The 19,163-nt window shown below is 38.7% G+C and overlaps 1 protein-coding gene across 3 annotated transcripts in view; it reads right to left on the reverse strand.

The window, feature by feature from the left end:
- The window catches only part of TKT (transketolase), a 36,860-nt gene that overhangs the window by 1,776 nt on the left and 15,921 nt on the right, over positions 1 to 19,163 (reverse strand). For all 3 annotated transcript variants that reach the window (XM_075005218.1, XM_075005219.1, XM_075005220.1), the window contains 9 exons: positions 15,548 to 15,739; positions 14,500 to 14,618; positions 11,524 to 11,717; positions 9,769 to 9,933; positions 8,349 to 8,505; positions 5,609 to 5,739; positions 2,816 to 2,899; positions 2,542 to 2,635; positions 297 to 419 (listed from right to left, as the gene is read on the reverse strand). In XM_075005218.1, coding sequence (XP_074861319.1) covers positions 297 to 419; positions 2,542 to 2,635; positions 2,816 to 2,899; positions 5,609 to 5,739; positions 8,349 to 8,505; positions 9,769 to 9,933; positions 11,524 to 11,717; positions 14,500 to 14,618; positions 15,548 to 15,739 — 1,259 coding nt within the window. The remainder of the gene's footprint in view (positions 1 to 296; positions 420 to 2,541; positions 2,636 to 2,815; positions 2,900 to 5,608; positions 5,740 to 8,348; positions 8,506 to 9,768; positions 9,934 to 11,523; positions 11,718 to 14,499; positions 14,619 to 15,547; positions 15,740 to 19,163) is intronic.

Raw genomic sequence — 19,163 nt, forward strand, 5'->3', positions numbered from 1 at the left:
ACTCTGGAATTTATGGCATGAGCAAGAGGATCAAGATTTCACCAATCCATGTTCAAAGGAGAACCCAAAAGGACATGGTAACTAGGGATCTTCTAATTAACCCATTACTTCTAGAAAAAACTAGAGACTTTCACCCCTCCTGATCAGTTTCCATTGTTGAGGTTAAATTTGCAAGGAATTTGCTGGACACTTTTAAAGAAAACCTTGTGATCAGCCATAATATTTGAGACTCCAAGAAGAGACTGTTGGCTTCACACACCAGCTTGGTGGGCTATCACCAGCTGAACTTAGTTTACCTTCAGGATAATGGTCTTCCACAGTGATAATTCTGCCATTGGTTGCTCTTGCACTTTCAAGTATGGTCATCTTATCCAGGGGTTTTATGGTGAATGGATCAATCACTCGGATGTAGATTTTTTCTGCAAAAGTGAAATTGTAAAGTTATTGTACAATATGGTATGTGGCTTAAGAGAATGTGAGAGTTAAAACTTCTGTGAGAAATGCACTGGGAACCCTTCAGAGGTTCTTGTGTAGTTACTGAAAAATTAGCTCTAATGGTTTCCAGAGTATCATTCTTTATTTTCAAACTTCTCAGTCATGCAGGTTCCCTACCCATTCCCTCAGTCTCTGGAGATGGCTCCAGCTCCCAGTACAGTTAGCTAGAGCCAGACTGAAAGCTTTTCACACAGCCTATATTGCAGGTCATGGGCTACTTGCACACAGTCTTAATGCCACTAGCCACAATCACAACTTTTCCTCTGGCTGACAAAGCAATCGGAGTTTACTCTGCCATCATCTCGGAGTCTGAGGCCCACCTTGTCTGGTAAGGGGTTCTCAACCTTTTTATTTCCAAGGACCCTACAACATACTCCAAGGCCCAGCTGTGCCGCAACTGGTTCTCTGCTTGCAAAAGCCAGGGTGGGCACTATGGGGTAGCAAGCAGGACAACTGCCTGGGGCTCCACACCACAGGGGCCCTTGCAAAGCTATGTCACTCAGCCTTCAGTTTCAGGTGCCCCATGCACTGGGGATTCAGCTTTCTGCCCTGCTTGGCAGACCCCCTGAAATCTGCTCATGGCTCTGTCTGAGAATCACTGCGCTAAAGCACAGCACAATTCAATGGCATGTACAAAATGGCTTTAAACTACCTTAACTTCTCCTCATTCTTGAGCTGACTGCATGTGGAGCTAGCTCTCACATACGCCAGAGCAGCCCGAGGTCTGGTCTAACTCATATCGCCTATCAATAATGTAAGGGGCCAATACAACACCCCAGGAACACTGAGGCCCAAAGAAACCTCTGCAACACTATGCTAACAGATAGGGGATGGGCTAGGAGCTGCTATATCAGTTCTACGCCATGAGAGGATGCCCTTACATTGGGACGACCCCTTTGTGGCTTGTTATACTGATATCAGGATTTGTGATGACATGCAAAGCAGTTAGAGCACAAAGAAGAATCTGGCCCTAAGAATCGAACTGACAAAATGCCGTAAGCAGCTCAAGGTCATGGCAGAATCCGTGTCCACCCAGGCACAGTCTGCAGAACTTTCCACTAAGCCCTCTGAAGCATTAATTGTATTACACTCTTAATATCTTGTAATCTATTCTTGGGCATAAGGCTACTGAATTAAGAGGTGGATTTTGTGGGTCACATTCTCCTATTTTTCCACTGAAGCATTTTTGTTTACTCCAAGAGCTGTCAGTGGACCAGAACATTGTCAAAGAGTTATGACTTGCTGTTTCTATTTAAATGCTGAGGCACTGATCAAAATCAAGTTACCAATGAAACATACCTAAAAGCAGCATTGTCAACCAAAGTCCTATTAAAATTATCTTAGTCCTATTATAGTAACGTATGCCGCAGAACATTTCAAACAAACAGATCAGATGTGTTATTCAGTACGCCTGTTAACTAAAACAGAGCTAAGTGTGTGGACACAATTAATCACTACCTTATATACGGTTCAGCATATTCTGCACACAGTAACACCACAAAATAGTACTTAGCCAACTGGTTCAGACAGCCTAGAAAAGCTTTGCCTTCCTGCAGTGTATTAATCCATTTTCAAACAAACAACATACAAGGAATAATCACAAGCTCATGTGAGAAAATGCAAAATGTTAAGTGTAAATGATAATATTAAAAATATTTCAGAGAAAGGTTACACTTGCAACGCAAGGCAGGTTTTTCATTTTGGGTACTTGTTGCCATCACAGTTCACTGACAGCCAGCCTGTGTGCCACGCTATGCTGTTTTGGTGTATTCTGACTGGTTATACTACAAGCAATAGTTACTTGTGCTAGGAGCCCCACTATTGTAAACAGGATTATTTACAAGAGTGAAGATCTACAGGATGGGATACAATACTGTGTATTTCAGTTAACAGGAGATCAGAATTTCTAAAACATCTTTTTATATTTAAACGAGTTTCTGATTAGCAGAGTTGACATATCAATACAGAAGGCTCCGCCATCCAGGAATCAGGCTGGCTGGTACTGACTTATTTAGATCTAGTTACAAATGAGCAATCTCCATTCACCTTTCTTCAGCTGCTCTGCTGCAGCTAATGCCTCATGCAGAGTCACTCCTGCTCCAATAACTGTGACCTGGTCATCTTTACTCTTCATCACCACCTAAGAGGAAAAAGCAAATGGGAACTATATTTTTTTAAGTCTCCTTTTTATGATAAATATTGTTGATGGTTGTTTGACTAAGATTCCTTTAGTTTTCTTTGCATACTAAGTAGAGTCAGAATATCCTGGAGAAGAAGAGATTTGCGAGAAGGATGCCACAGTTCTCTAAACAATACATACCTTGGCCTGTCCAATATGGAAGTCCTCACTGTTGCCATAGAGAACATAATTTTCAGGACGACTGGTTCTTATGAAACAAACGCCCTGTTTCCAAAAGGAACACAGCCTGAAGTTACACAAACAGGTGAAGCTAAGACAGTCCAATTTTTTTATACACATAAAACAAACTTTCCAGAAATTGATTTTTTCATTCCACTTGGCAATGGTGTCATCCCTCTGTATTATCAGAGCTTTTATTGAGTGATCTTTCCTTGCCCAAGAGTTCTCCCTAAATACATCATGAGTACTTTTCAATTACCACTACTCTCACTCATTGCTGCACAGGTAACCTCTTTCACAGTGCAGAAACAATTTAACAGCCAGTTTTTGCTTCAGGAAATGAAAATCCAACCTGGCCTAATTAGAGTTTAAAATCTTACCATACAGCTACAGAAGCTGATATCTCTGCTCAGTCTAGCAGCTTGAGGGTCAAAACCAACTAAGCAAAAGAGGAAAGCCTCAGCTGAAAGTGAAGAAGTGCTCAGTCTTTCAGTTTATGCTTGTATGCTCTTATAAAGAAGTACCATTTTTTTTTCCAACAAATCTCTACTATATTCCATCCATCTTTCCCCTTGCTCTTGCTCTCCTGATCCACGTTTTGCATCTCTTTTCCTATTGGGCATGTCTGACACACCAATATCTTAACACTGCCTTGGGTAAGGCAGCATTAGGAGAGGCACAGCAGCAGTGGCTAAAGATTATTCCACCTTTGGTGAGCCAAAACTTTTCTAAATCAACAGAATTTCAGGGAGTGCAGAATCCAACCCTTTGTTGCCAGCAATCTATGGAGACAATGACCGATTTTAGTCAACAACCATCTGGCATAAGCAGGAACAGTAATGAAATTATCATCCAATCCCCACTGAGAGATGGGCAATGGAATACCAAATAGTTAAGTGGCTGGCCCAAGATAACACAAGAAGTCTGTGGCAGCACCACCAATAGAATTTAGCTGTCTCGAGTTACAGGCACTCTCTTAACCACAAGTGCTTCCTCACTAACAGAAGACTGAAAGAAAAATGTCTAGATAAGTCAGCAGAGGTCTAAGGGAGCTACAGTGATTGACACCATCTGAGAAACTGTTCAGTGTGCTTTAATTTTTGTCCATTTCATCCCCAATGCCCTCCGGCCACACCAGGCTGAATATAGTCCCCCCAGAATATCACAATAAGTTCACCCACTCATACCAGAACAAGTGTTAGGACATAATGCTCCCCACCTTTTCTGAAGTGATTTAGACCCAGTGCATAATCACTCTATAACCACTTACATTAACATGCCCCTGCAAAAAGAACATCTGTCATTTGAACACTCAGACCAGTGTGTGCTAGAGTACTAAAAATGAAATGCAGACACAGAAGTGCAAACAATAGGACAGACTAGCTGCCCTGAATACAATCATGTCTGAAATCCTACGCACGTACTTGAAGTGGCTAAGCCATCCTGCTGCTGGAGCCACCATGCTTCTATGCTTTGCTTCTATTTTTAGTCTGTTAGCTCAGTTAGAGCTAGCACTGGTACAGGTGCCAGCTCATGCCAAAGCTCCAGGTCTCACTGAACATTTGCATATCCAGCTGTGCTTCCTTGCATGTTAGCATTATCAAAATTGATATTAGACATTATACTGACAAGAATGTATTTCATATTAAGACTTCACAAAGTGCTTGTAGGTTGCTGCATATACTGATCTCACTTACATCCTCCACGGCCAATGCTATAAATTATACTAAGTGTTTGAACTGTAAATTTCTGTGATTGTGTAACTCACCAAATGGAAAAGAACAATTAAATTAAGGTGACAGACTCATCCTGCATACAAGATGGCCCACTGAAGGCAAATGGAGTATTATGTAGCATAAAAAGAGCCCTGTCGACTGTATTCCTAACTCCCTCCAGGAAGGGGAGACCTGTATGTGAACTCATCTCATTTGCTTGGATTCGGGAGAGGAGAGGACACAAATCCATGACAAGGAAAAACTGAATATTTTATGCTGTCTGATTCTGAGGGACAAAATTTCCTGAACACACGCAGAGATATTCCCAAGCTGTTTGGCATGGATTAGCACTGAAAATAATTCTGAACTGACTGATTACTACAACTCTGTCACCTTTTGAATCACAACTTCAAACTCATTTGTGTATATACACTTGTTTGCTTTAATCTATAACTCTCTCATACTTTTTTCTGAGTTAATAAATCTTTAGCTGACTTTGAATACCAGCCTTGTCTCTGGTGCAAAATCTAAGGAACAAGTTGATCTGGGGTCAATAACTGGTATTTTGGACTGTAAAAACCTGACTATTTTGTGATTTTTGCTGTAAGTGACTATATATCATTAAGTCCAGCTTGCCTGGGTGGCAATATAGATTGGCAGGTCCATGGGGACCGCCTGTGAATCCATAGTAGGACTACAACAATGATCCAGGAGTTTAGATTTGTTACTGCGGTGACAGAATCTAACGACAGAACATACCACCCGTTTGCGATGTCTGCCCTGCCTTTTGACAGTCTGCTCTGAGGTCGGCACTCCCAGTCATGAACCACTCCAGACAGCATGGCAGTGTCTGCTCAAGTGGGAAACCACATCTGCAACTCGAGTGTAGACATATTGCTAGGATTCACTAAACGAAGGAGATGTCTTGCCACAAGAAAATTGAGGCATATCAAAGATGGGCTAGTTAAAAACAATTTCCAACACTTACAGACAATACATTTAAAATATATTTTCCAATTCAGAAATACTAGGCAGAAACCTTAGTGTTGGCAGCTATTTCTACTGCTTTTTCAGTGGATACAGCATCACTTGGGTAAAACACAGTTGAATTAGGAACAGCACGAAACATGCACAGATCTTCCAGCCCCATCTGAGAAGGCCCATCTTCACCTAAGAGAACAAAAAACGGAATGCGTATTTGCTCTGGGGACTCATTTCAGGACAGAAGAGCAAACAAATGTAATTTATATAATCGGGCACACAAAGGACATGCACTTCTACCTGAATCAGAAAAGTATCATCTTCTCTTTAAATTTGGAACCATATAAGAAGTAAAAAGGACAAAAGGAAACTAAAAAGAAAGAACTAGCATTATAAAGAAAAAAAAGTAAAAATAAAAAACAACAAAACAATAAAAGAAGCAACTAAAGCAGGAAGTGTAAAGAAAAAACAAGAGGTACAAGACGTCAAACTACATCCAGATTTGAAGTTCAGCAATGAAGTTTTGTGAGCTAAAGTTGTGTTCACGTTTATGATATTATTCTGGATTTGCATTAAAAACATGCAAAGAGAATAAGTTATAGTTGATCAACAGTTAATACATCAACTGATACAATTACTTTCAGATCTTTATGTTTGTTTAAAAGACTAAATGAGGAGATATATATTGTAAATACTCATGAAAGAGCAATGAAAAGTGCACATATGTTCATTTAACTGTTCAATTATCTTATGGCATACACTGCAGGTCAAAAAAAAAAAAAAGACAACACACAAAAGTATTCTGTATGCCATAAGTCATCACAATTAAAAAGAAATCCCCACAAAATGCCCTTATATAATACGGCTCTGAAGGTGGCACTCTCTCAGACTAACCCTGCAAAGATACCTGAAACCAATGGTGTCACTGCAAAGGCAAAAGACAAGCAGCAGCAAAGCCCATATGTATAAACCCGCTATCTGTTTAAAAAGAGGTTTCAAGAGAGTTGACAAGAAAGGAGAGTGTGTTTTTGTAAGAGACGCCCAAAAATCCATAAGGAACAAGAAACAAAGGGGGAAAAAAAAAAAAGTCATGTAGCACTTTAAAGACTAGCAAAATTATTTATTAGGTAATGAGCTTTCATGGGACAGACCCACTTCTTCAGATCTGAAGAAGTGGGTCTGTCCCACGAAAGCTCATTACCTAATAAATTATTTTGTTAGTCTTTAAAGTGCTACATGACTGTTTTTTTGTTTTGATAGAATACAGATTAAACACGGCTATCTCTCTGTTACAAAGGAAAAAAAGTATCACCAAACCCTGGATACTAAAAAGGTCAATGAAAAAAGTCTGAACCAGAGCAAAAGTGAAAAAGGAGTAAAACCCAGGTCAGCATTTTTGTCGACAAAAACTTGCACCTCCTGGCCACATCTACATGGGCAGCCTCTGTTGACACAGGTCCCTGTGGATAGAGGAGCCTTGGCAGTACCTCTGTCGAGAGACAGCGTCCACACACAAAAGCAGATTGAAAGAGCAAGCCACTCTTTTGGCAGAGAGCAGCCAGACAGCCCTCCCCTCTTTCGACAGGATGGTTGACTAGAAACTCCGCAAACAAGGCTGCCCAGGGAACCAGAAGCCCTCTCTGTCTACAGAGGTGTCTACATGGGCATTCTGTCAACAAAACACTGTTGATAGAGGTGTTATACCTGATCAGGAAGAGGGACAATGCTGGTGATTAAACAGCTGAGTTTTGTTGACAAACTCTCGACAGAACATTTTAACTGTGTAGACATTGAGTTTTGTCAGCAAAAGCCCAGTTTTGTCCATAGAAGCTGCCTGTGTAGATGTGGCCTGTATGAGCAGCATTTACTACATCATTTGTCCACAGAACAGCGCACTTCTTCCCATAAAGCAGTTCACACTAGCACTTGCTGCAGAAAGCTTTTGTCATCCAGAATTTTGGCTGATTTTTTTTTCCTTTTAAAAAGTGCCAGCGAAAGAGAAAAGCTTTGTCACTCAGCTGCCAATGTAGACAAAGCCTCAGTGCTTGTTATGAATATTACACAACTTGCCAACTCAGCTAGGGGCAAGGTTCTATCTTCAGGCTTGTCTACAGAAAGTTTTTTAATGTTTTAATTACACTGGCTTGTGGTATAGTTAAAATAGTATAATTCCTGAATGGGGGTGTCATCATACCACAGAATTTATACATTAGCATAGCTTATTCACATACATTTAGGAATACACAAACACACACACACAAATACAGATAAATACATACTGAATATGAAAATCTGCTCCTGTTTTTTATTTTGGGATCTTTATGCTCCTCTCCCTCTCCTCCCTCCAGTACGAACAGACATTTATTGAACAATTTTGGAGGTAAGCAAAAATTGGAAGGGGTACTGCAAATTCCTGCACTGTGCACCTATTTCACAGATTCTAGTTTTCTAAGTTATCTGTAAGTTTGGCATTTAAAAATGTATTTACTACTACAATAAGAAATAATTACCGTGGTAAATAAAATAATTACATCAAATGGGTACACTTAAATAGCAAGTCTCACCTCCCTAATAAAAGCACATTAATATCTACGATGCACATAGTACATTTCATTCAAAGAACTCAAGGCACTATACAAAAGTTGATATAATTATTCTCTTGTTTCAGGGATAGGGAAAATAAGGCAGAGACGCAAAGTGACTATCAAAATCACCAGGCAAATCAGTAACAGAGATGGGAACATTCATCTAGCAAGTGACTGACAAATTTCTGGCAAATAACTTTAGTTTGCACTTACCAATAGAAACCCCACAGTGAGAGCCACAGAGATTGATGTTACTCTCAGAAATGGCAGCCATACGGATCTGATCAAAAGCCCTGGTGAAAAACGTGGCAAATGCACTTGCGAAAGCAACAGTCCTGTCACGAGTGCTGCAGCCAACTGCAATGCTCACCTGGGAAGAGAAAGATGAAGGAAGTTAATTAACAGGGAAGGCGCAAGAAAGGGTACAAAGTGGTCTGTGAGAGTCTTCACTGTGATGATATTTAATTCTTGTGATGAAGACCTCCAGAAATTACTACTTAAAATCTCTCTCTTTCACAAATTTAACATTTTGTCCTTATTAATTGGATCTTCACTTCAGGAAAGCAAAGGGAATTTTTTCCATCTAATCATTGTGCTCTGGAAACCTGAATAGCGTTCATTCTATTTCTTAATCATTATTGATCGATTGTATAGCATTAGCATTTTTTCCCTCACCTATCCCCAGGCAGCCATTCTAAGGACTCTTGGACTTGAGTCCCTCTTATCTTTTCCTTTTCTGTAACTGAAGGCTGTGCACTTTCAATCTGCGGATTTTACTAACTCCAATTTGTGGAGAGGGATAAAATTAATAGTTGTGGACAGACTTGTCCTTTGGTTTGAACTAATGTCTACCACAATGGTGCTTCAGGGTGCAGATGAGAGCACAACAAAGACCTATGTCAGGTTTTCACTAGAATCCCTTGATACATTTACCAAGTATTTTTTATTTCATTATCAGAGTTATTATTCTGCTTGTTTTTCTGAGCTGTTTTTCTCTCACTCACACTAACATATATCAGGACTAACTTCACAGAAGTCACTGGAAGTATACTGACAAGAAACGAGAGAAGAGAACTTGTGATTCTTAGTTTGCAAGTTACTAAAACCAGTGGCTAAATTCTGCTCTCACTTACACGAAGGTTGTTCCATTTGCTTCTGTAAGGTTTCAAAGGTGTCAGAATTTGGCCAAAAGACTATTGTATTATTCTATGACATAACAGATTTTTAATGATATCATTACAAAAAACCAGACAGACAATATTGCCTAATTTTCTCCCTCTGTCCTCAAATTTTTACAGCTATTATTGTACTGCAAATTGTGGGGAGTCAGTTCAAAGAGACATATTTCTCTCTTCTGACTGGAAATAGAATGTTACAGCATGACAAGCTGTTTGCATCTCTGTTCTGCTAAGATGCCAAAACTGTGATTTTTTAAAAAAATATATTGAAGAAGCGTTTCCATTGTGCAATTATTCCTGAGATGTAGTTTCTTTCTAAACAGAAGGCAAATCAAATTACAATGGATAGGCATCTAAAAATCAAATGCTAAAACATCTGCGATCAGGACAAAATTATTTGTTGTCTCATCTTCAGAAGAGTACACAGTATTTCATAGAGCAAAGGAACTAGTTACCATGTTCTGTTCAGCAATGTAGCATTCAATGAAGCGGCTAGGGTGTTCTTTTTTAAACAGTTCAGAGAAGGTAGAATTCTTTGTGTCTCCATCCAAAGCAATTACTCGATCATTGGCATGGCCCAGTTTTGCAAGTGCAAGGCCATAAGCTTTGCGTGTAGCAATCTGTATACAGCAAAATAAGCCAGTGCTGCTGTTAGGTTTTGAATGAGGTTTTGTTTGTTTTAGGTATGTTAAAATATTTTATTAACTATCAACTTTATCTAGATATATATGAGAAATGTAATAAAAAGAAATCAGAAAATAGTAGGAAAAATATAAAATAATATTACATCAGGTCTATTTAGTCTAAACAGAACACATATATACTTGCTTTTCTTTACACCCAGACATGATTTCTTTATACCCAGACATCTTCTACCCCCTGTTGAGTCATAAAACTGTATGGCCGTTCAGATAATTTTCTTTGAAAATTTACAACAAAATTATATGCAGTATAAATATTCAACAAACAGCTTTATTCTCCACTCATTAATTTTTGTCTGCACACTTCAATAAGACCAGACACTCTATGAAATTTGAACATATATTCTTCCACATAAGTGACTGTCACACACTGATGTTTTCAAATCTCATTGAAGAATTGCTATAGGTGACTCTCACACTATTCTTTTCCTTGAAGCAGGATACACAGCAATTTCTTAAACAGTGCAGACAATTTATGACAAATTCACACCAATATTAAAAGGTGCGCTACAACCAGTGAGTTCCTTCCAATGACCATATTGGAAATCGAGTCAAGCCCTTATATTCAGACAGCTAGTCCCTTTTAACTCGATGGATTCAATTTTGCTTCCACTTGCTCCATCACATAACTGCACAGGTGTACAAGAGAGGAAAATATGATCATGTGAATAAGAGGAACTTGATTTAGCTTTTTCTATGTACAAAGACTACCCATTTACACACATTATCCCCCAGCACCAGGAACAGGTGTGGAGGCGAAGAAGCAGCAGAAAAAAAAGAAATGAATGGGGAACACCTATGGTAGACAGGTTAAGGAAACTAGGGTCACCATATAAAAAAAGAGGACACCCCTGAGAGGGACTGCATCTGTACCAGTATCTACGAATTCAAGTTGTATTACATGTTATACAAGGAGTTGGTAGATGTTAATATGGACACACTTCCGCTTAGGGTGTCCTCTTTTTGAAAGGTCAAATATGATAACCACTGGAAACCACATAAAAAAAGAACTATTTGTTTTTATTTATACATGGTCTAGGGTAGCAATGGGAAACCTAGGCTATAGAGTGGGCCCTCCTTCATCTCAGTGGGCCACAAGGTTGTTGTAACTAAAATAATTTGACTACTGCACTTGTACACCTAGAATTTGCAGTGTGTGACAACTAAACAATAGCGATGTTTTAACTGGATGCAGAAGGAGTGCACATTTCTCAGTCAATGTTATTTGCAATTAGCATGCTCCTGATTTCAGAATCTGGCAACCATGCATGTGAGCAATGGTAAACAAAATGTCTTACAGGCCACACACAGAACCCAAACTGGCCACACATTGCCTATGCACAGTAGTTGCCCACCACTCATCTAGAGTAACACACAGAATTCATCGTTGTTCATTCGGTAAGTAAGTCACTCAACAGAATGCAAAATACAAGTAAGCACCTTCCCGGATGGCATATTTCCTTCCCTCTCATCCCTAAAACAGGTAAATGTAAGCAGACAGCATGGTACCTTCTCTCCTAGTTTGTAATTTGGAGGAGAAGGCATCTTAATGTTTCTAATATTTACTACTGGGGCATCCTCTTCTGGAAGAGCTGGAGAAAGCTTTTTCTTGCTCTGGATTTTGTCATCAATTTCTTGAATGATTTGTTCAGACATGCTTTTTGGAAGGGGCTTACCATGCCAGTTTTCCTTATCTTCAATACCTGCATTTAAAATAAAACAAAAATGACTTAAAGCTTTTAGTCTCACAGTACTAAAAGTGCTAAAATCAATGGGTGCACTAACTGAGTAAGGACTTCACTATTATGCCATTGTTTACAGGTACTGCACCATCCATTTGCACCAAGCAAATAAAAATGAAAATGTATACCAGGATAGAAATTATCACATTCTCGATATTCTACATCTGTGGGCCTGGATCAGCAGTTATTCCATGCATAGAACCCCCACTGGTATACCTTGAACCCTTATTAGACTCAGCCCCACAACTAGTAACACAGTTTCATTATTAAACATGTGAATTTCACATAAAGAATATGTCTTTACCGCAACTGGAGATGTGTAGACATACCCTCTGTGTCAGCAAAGACCAGTTAAACAGATCAAACAGGATTCGCTTCACAAAAACTACACTAACATTCCATTGTTCATGTACCTATTTAATCTAAACAAGACCTAAAATTTTATAATATGAATTAAATAGAGTTCCATACAATTGTAACCTTGTCTGCTTAACAGTAGAGAGAGAAGAACATAAGCCTTGGCAAAACGTCACTAGTCTTGCTTCCTTATGTAATGAAAAGATGAGCATTATGCATTCCAACTTCTATTGATCCCTTGGGTGATTAAAAGGAGGAATTCACACCCTCCCACTTAAAATCCATGTTCCAATTCACCAATGGCAAACTCCTTAGTGCAAGGGTGTGCAACCTGTGGCTCTTTGGAGCTAGGTGCAACTCTTTAAGGACTTTTTTGTAGCTTCTGATGCTGTAATTGCAAGATTAAAAGAAAAAAAAAAAACACCTCCTGATAATTTTCAATAAATGGTGAACATCTAAAAGCCCAATAATGAACAATTCATATCTAAATAGCAAAAATGTGATCTCAAAAACATTGGATAACTCTCCCTTTAATATGTGTAATGCATTGTGGGATACGATACTGCATCTGTGTTTTGACAGTGTTGCTAATAAAGTCTTATCCACATGTCTTGCAGCTCTTGAATTGTTGATTTTTTTACTGAATTTGAAAAGAATGTCTCTTTCTGCTATTTGGGTTGCCGACCCTGCTTTAGTACATGCTGGAGTATAGCTGTGTCCTGTAGGCAGCATACATTTCTTGCTGCACAGGAGCCAGTAAAAAGCTCTCAGGTATCAGTGTCTGACAGAAGTACAAAAAAATTTGGACTTTTTTTTTTTTTAATAGTTTACAAGTACTGAGCAGAAATGAGAAAAACGATTAGTCTGCTGTATACAAGTTTCAGATACACGTTGTTTTCACTATCTCAGTAGATAAAATGTTTTCCAAGGCTACTGAAAAGTTAGAACAATCTTCATTGCCAAGACAAAATTCCCAACTTATTCAACAAGGACTCAAGTGGCTGTTATCCCATTACAATACCTTGATAGTGTAATGTACTTTAATGAAGACTGGAAATTATGTAAAATAAAGTATGGTATACGACCAAGTGCTGGGGCAATGAATACTGCATATTTAATATGGATTTAGTGTCATATTTACCCACCCACTGTAGGGATTTACAGATTCTGGCTGGGACACCCTGTGCATGCTATCACCTGTTCTTAACCACAGGTGGTCAGCTGTCTCTGCAGCAATTCTACTCCCTTACTCTGTTCAAATGAAGGACTCTCTGTGAATCAGTGTCAGGACAGGGCAGGAAGAGAGATAATTTACCTTAGGGGGATGTGTACTGTCTCCATGAAAATTTTGACAGTAGAGTAATAATACCTGCAGATAATTTTCCACAGCCTTCTCTCTCACTAGGGAAACTACTTTAAGGAGAGTCTGAAGGGCAGTCATTAGTAGGCAAAGTTCTGCTGTGGATGCTCTAAGCACCCAGACTTCCCACAGAGTCATGAGGCTCCCACACGTATGGCCTGGTGTCATATACAGATCTCAAATAAACCAGTGGGTAAGTAGGCCAGATCCTCTCTTTCCTCTGCAAGGTGGCACGTAGTGGTACCCTCCCAAAGGCAAAAATGCAAGAGGAATTCAAAAGCTGAAAATAATAATGGAAACCAAACCCCCTGCTCCGCCTCCCTGGTTTCATCCTATTGAGCATCATGAGACCTATAGTTAATATCAAACTTCCTTATAGTCCACCAAGCAAAGTCTTGATTGGCCTATGGCAGCAGCCTCTGTTTTAAGTAAATTTAAATATTTAAGATTTAGCTAACAGTATTTTTAAAAACTTATTTTCTCAGAAATTTAAAGCACTTCAGATAAAAAATAGTTTATATATTTCATGACATTGTTATTTAAGTATTGGATTTCATATAACAATTGTAGCAACTGAGTAAAGAGAGGTTTCACATTTGGATCAATCTTCGCCTTACAACGAATCCTGGATGAAATTATGTCTAGAGTTCAGGTTCATATTAAACAGAACTAAAAATCTCACAGCTGTTCTCCAGAAATTTGAGTCCCACGTCATTAAAAACCCTAAGGAGAATTGAGCAGATTTCAGTCACTTTGCAGTTCCAGTCTCATGCTACATAAAGCTGAGAAAAAAAATATTTTTTTTATCCATTGAAGAACCAAAACTTCAGTAATGGTTTCAGATTTAAGAAATCCAATGAACGGGGGTATTTGCACATTTGAGGCTCTGATTTTGCCCTCTTTCTAACCAAATGTTATTTTTTCTTATACTGTACGCACTTAAATAACATCTTTATGAACGCTGTTTGAAACATTCTTCTTATGTAAACCATTACGGCTCTGTGCCTTTAAATTGCCACTTATTACCTGATATTCCTTTGCCTTTAAAAGTCTTTGCAATAATAGCAGTTGGTTGATCTCTGATCTGGCCAAAGGCTTTGCAGAGCTCTTCCACACTGTGCCCATCCACTATGACAGCATGCCAGCTAGGAACGCAAAAGGACAAATTATTTCTCAAGAGTTAGCACAAATGAATCTCTGCAAGAGTTAGTAAGAATAAGGAATAATACTTCATTATGATTCAAGAGACTCTCAAAGCATTTTAAAAACATTAACACTCATGAAATCAGTAAAATATCACATTTTTCAGAGAAGGAAATAAGGCAGGAGAGGTTTGGTACTTGCCCAATGGTCACACAAACATAACAATCACAAGGTGGGACATAGAACAGAATTTCCATCTCTTGTCCCCTCTTCCAATCCATTGTACCATACTTCCTCAAATATGATAGCTCACTTTCATTACAAGAGCAAGTGCTCCAAATTTTAAAAGAATTAAGAAATTCACATTGAAAACTTGTAGTGTAACGTGGATCAAAACACAATTTGCCTGTATAGCTTCCATTAGGTCCTGTAAATATTTATGTGCACACATGTAAAAAGTATTATAAATATTTAAACTAGCTGATGACCTTTCAGGAAGCAGTAAAATATTAAAATAGTTATTTTTAAAATGTTTTCATGTCCATAAGAAGAAAATATGACATTTTATCCCTTTTTCCTGCCCCCTGTACACCTGAGGTGCCCAATATTCCTCAAGAGATAGAGTACAAATAGCCAGATACATTATTAGGGCAGATTTTCTTAAGGTCCTTAAAGTACTAGATAAGCTCTTTAATAAATCTACAAGAATAAACAGCTTTATTGAGTAAAGAAAGAAGTTGCAGCTGTGTATTGTTTTTCGCAATAAAGAAACAAGAACCTAATTGTGACCAGTGGTAAGAATTTCTTACATAGCCCTGGTGAGCTGTTACCTGAATTCAATTCATTTTAACATGCATATTTGAAAATGAAGACACAGATATAACACATGGTTTTGCAAAGACAGGAAACTGAAGTTTTTCCAGCCACATACCCAAAGGCTTCACAGCGTTTTTGGTAGATCTCAACACAATGCTGTAGTGGCGTAGGGTCACTTTGTCCAAGACGGTTAATATCCAGTATAGCAACCAGATTATCTAACTTGTAGAATCCAGCAAAGGCCATTGCCTCCCAAACAGAGCCTTCCGACAGCTCCCCGTCCCCAAGCAGACAATAGACTTGATAGCTAGAAAAGGTTATATTTTCACAAAAGTTAGTATGTCAAGTTAATAAAAATAGAACATAACATAAGAACCTAAGAATGGCCATACTGGGTCAGACCAAATGTCCATTTAGCTCATATTCAGCACCTCATTAGCATGCTGCCGGCTGCAGCACTTCGAAATTGCCACTTTTCGCTCCCGTGCGGCTCATCCACATGGGGGTCCTTTTTGAAATGACCCCACCAACTTCAAAATCCCCTTATTCCTAAGAGCTGATAGGAATAAGGGCATTTCAAAGTTGACCAGGTCCTTTTGAAAAGAACTCCCATCTGGACGAGCCGCACGGGGCGAAAAGCGGCAACTTCGAAGAGCTGCGGCTGGTGGCATGCTAATGAAGTGCTGAATATGCATTTCAGCTCCTCATTAGTAATCTTCAATTTGGCCATTTGTATGGCCATTTCGAAATTTTGTGCCAGTGTAGACGTAGCCTAAACGTCCAAGTTAGGTCAAACTTTGGTTTTGTCTTTTTTCCCCATAAAACCAAAGACCAACAGACATAATCAAAGATTCCAATGCAAATAGTATTTCAAGCAAACTGTTGGATCCTGTTAATGTGTGAGAATCTCAAAGTGAGTGAAAAATAAAATGTAACATACAATATAAGCAGTGAAAAAGTTTAATTTATAATGTTCTTTCTGCTTTAAGTGAAGTGATGTAAAATATGATTATCATATTTAATTTAACAGTACCTCTTCAAAACATGAAAAAAAAAAAAAAAAAAAAATCAAGAAAAGCCTAGAAAACAGATCCCATTTTCTATGTCTCTCTTTCTTGTGCAGGCAGGAGAGAACCACATAGATAAGGAACTGACCAGAACATTTATTTTTGAAACTGCTGATCCTTGTTGAATCAAATAATGTTACTTTGCAATGAATTTCCAAAATAGGAAACAAGAAGAGTGGTGTCACCTATATTTATTTTCATATTTTATTATCTAAAATAATTAAAAATTGTGGTAGCAAATACACTCTGGTACAAAAATACTTAAATATCCTTAAAGACGGGCTGCTCTCAAACATGGAGAAAACCATGTATAGTAAATTAATTTTTTTTCCAGACTAAAATTTATCATATTTCAACATTTAAATTCTTTGAATCTTTTGAGTTACATGAAAAAAGGTTATTCTGAGCATAAAGCTTTGTTTAATTTTACAATTTTTCTATTGATTTCAAAAGGAGCAAGACTGTGCCAAAATAGAATTCAGAATTATGCCAGTAGTTATTTTAAAATAAGATTCAAAATCTCTAACAATTCACATGATCTGCCACTATTTTGACCTAACAGTCATTGCAGTTCTAAATATGCAACCATCTCAGATAAGTTTACAAAAAAAAAAAAAAAAAAGAGGGGGGGCAATGTGTGTTCTGGTGTAAGAATGCTGTTGAGTATGAATAAAAAAAACTGTTAAAAGTGGTAAATATGATGTGATATATGCTGTATGCTCCTTACAGCCCTTGTCTTCAGAACCAAGCCTATTGTATGATATATTGATGTGCAGGAAACCCTAATTATAACAGTAAGAGACTACATCTGCATGCTAAGATACAGGTAACCTTGGTAAAAGAGTTCTAACTATGAGTCTTACTACAATTAAAGCTGGAATGAACATGCCTTTTGAACACTGTTGCTGTGACTCAGCAAGCTAAGTAGTTTCATGCATTTTCAATTTTAAGCACTGCTTTTTACTTCCTAGTTTTATTTCCTCATTTAAACAGTTTCAATTAGTATACTCCTTAGAATGAACACCTACTTTTTATTTCAGAGAAACCATAAATCAGACTGGGCTATGTAGCAAAAATATGCATGATCATCCATAGCAAATAAAAAAAATCACTACAATATTTACCAGGCATTGCTCTGGTCCTTAATTAATTCTTGTTTTTCCTCATTTAAATCATTGCTCTGGGGTGGGGCTGGAGATGAGGGGGTTCAGTATTCAGCCTGCCCTGGGGAGCAAGAACTACCCTAGCCATTTCTCACCGCAGCGGCTTGGGGGCCAGGTGAGAAGTGCCGCTCCATGGCTACTGCAGCTCCAGCAGGCACTCCCTCTTCCAGCTGCACATGTCCCTCAACTGGGGCAGCTCTGGACTCGCCTGCCACCTGTGCTCCTCAGCCAGAGCGAGGAGTGCAGCAAACTGTGGACTTTACTCTCAGTACCCGATGAAGGGGACCAGCCTACCAATGTTGCCCGTGAGAAATGCTGGGGAGGCAAGAGCTTCAGACCTCCCCTCTCCCCACCCTTCATAAAGAGCACCTCATGGGTGAGAGGCTCGGGGCAGTCCTGGACAAGAAAGAAAGGGGTGTGGTGCCCCCTTCACCTACCTGATGATTGTCTCTCTCTTCTATATAGTTTTATGAGAAGCAGTCCCATTCCAGGCACATCCTATATTCCTGACACAACCAAACCCCTTTTTTTGCAGTTTAAGGTATGATAAGAGGAAGCTGTATACTGAATTTGGTGGCCCTAGCTCTTACCGTTTAGGAGGAGCTCTTGAATAAACACATAACACAGACATGCGCACAGACAGACAAATGTTCTCAAATATATGTAGATTATCTAGTTTTGCAGACTATTTCTAAAATACTGAGCCCGTTCTCAGGCAAAACTCAGTGACAGGAGCATTACCTGATCATGGATTGCTGGATTCAGCCCTTAGATTTAGGATTACTGTATACAATTTTAAAACAAAATTGAGCAAAAAACTAATAAAATTAATAATCATCACAGCTACTAACTATTCCATATTACTACACTAAATATGATGTCCCAACACACACTTCACAAGATTCTTGACTAAACCTGATAATTCACTGAGACGAATTACAATTCCACCCATACTGGCTGCTCTCCAATGCTACATGCAGTACGGCCATTTGCTGCCAGGAATCGCTAGTAAATTATTCCTACAACTAGCACCTGTTCAACTATATTAAAAAAGGAACGCATATTCCACAGAAATGATTTCAAGCTAATGAAGTGTAGGATTTTATATTATATTAACTTAGCAAGCTCCATTTGAATGTGATAAAACTGATATACATCAAGCTTAATGTAGCACTTTAACAGACTGATTAGGTGATGAGCTTTCGTGGGACAGACCGACTTCTTCAGATCAACAGCATTTCCAGTACAGACTAGCACCTATATAGTACAGACGTCCAAAAAAAAAGTAATAAAAACTGATAAATCAAATTCTTAGGACTGAAGGATGTGGGGTAAGAGGTGGGGGATGTTAAGTATATTGCCTGAGATAATTAGAAACATCAAAGGAAGGGAAGCAGGCCTTGTCCATTGAACTGGGGTTCATATTCAAATTCGACACTTTAACACTTGGTATGAACAAAGAAAGCAAATCACCTCACGCATTACAATGCCTATTTCCCTT

The sequence above is a fragment of the Carettochelys insculpta genome, chromosome 11 (genome assembly GCF_033958435.1).
Source record: "Carettochelys insculpta isolate YL-2023 chromosome 11, ASM3395843v1, whole genome shotgun sequence".
NCBI classification, from domain to species: Eukaryota; Metazoa; Chordata; order Testudines; family Carettochelyidae; genus Carettochelys; species Carettochelys insculpta.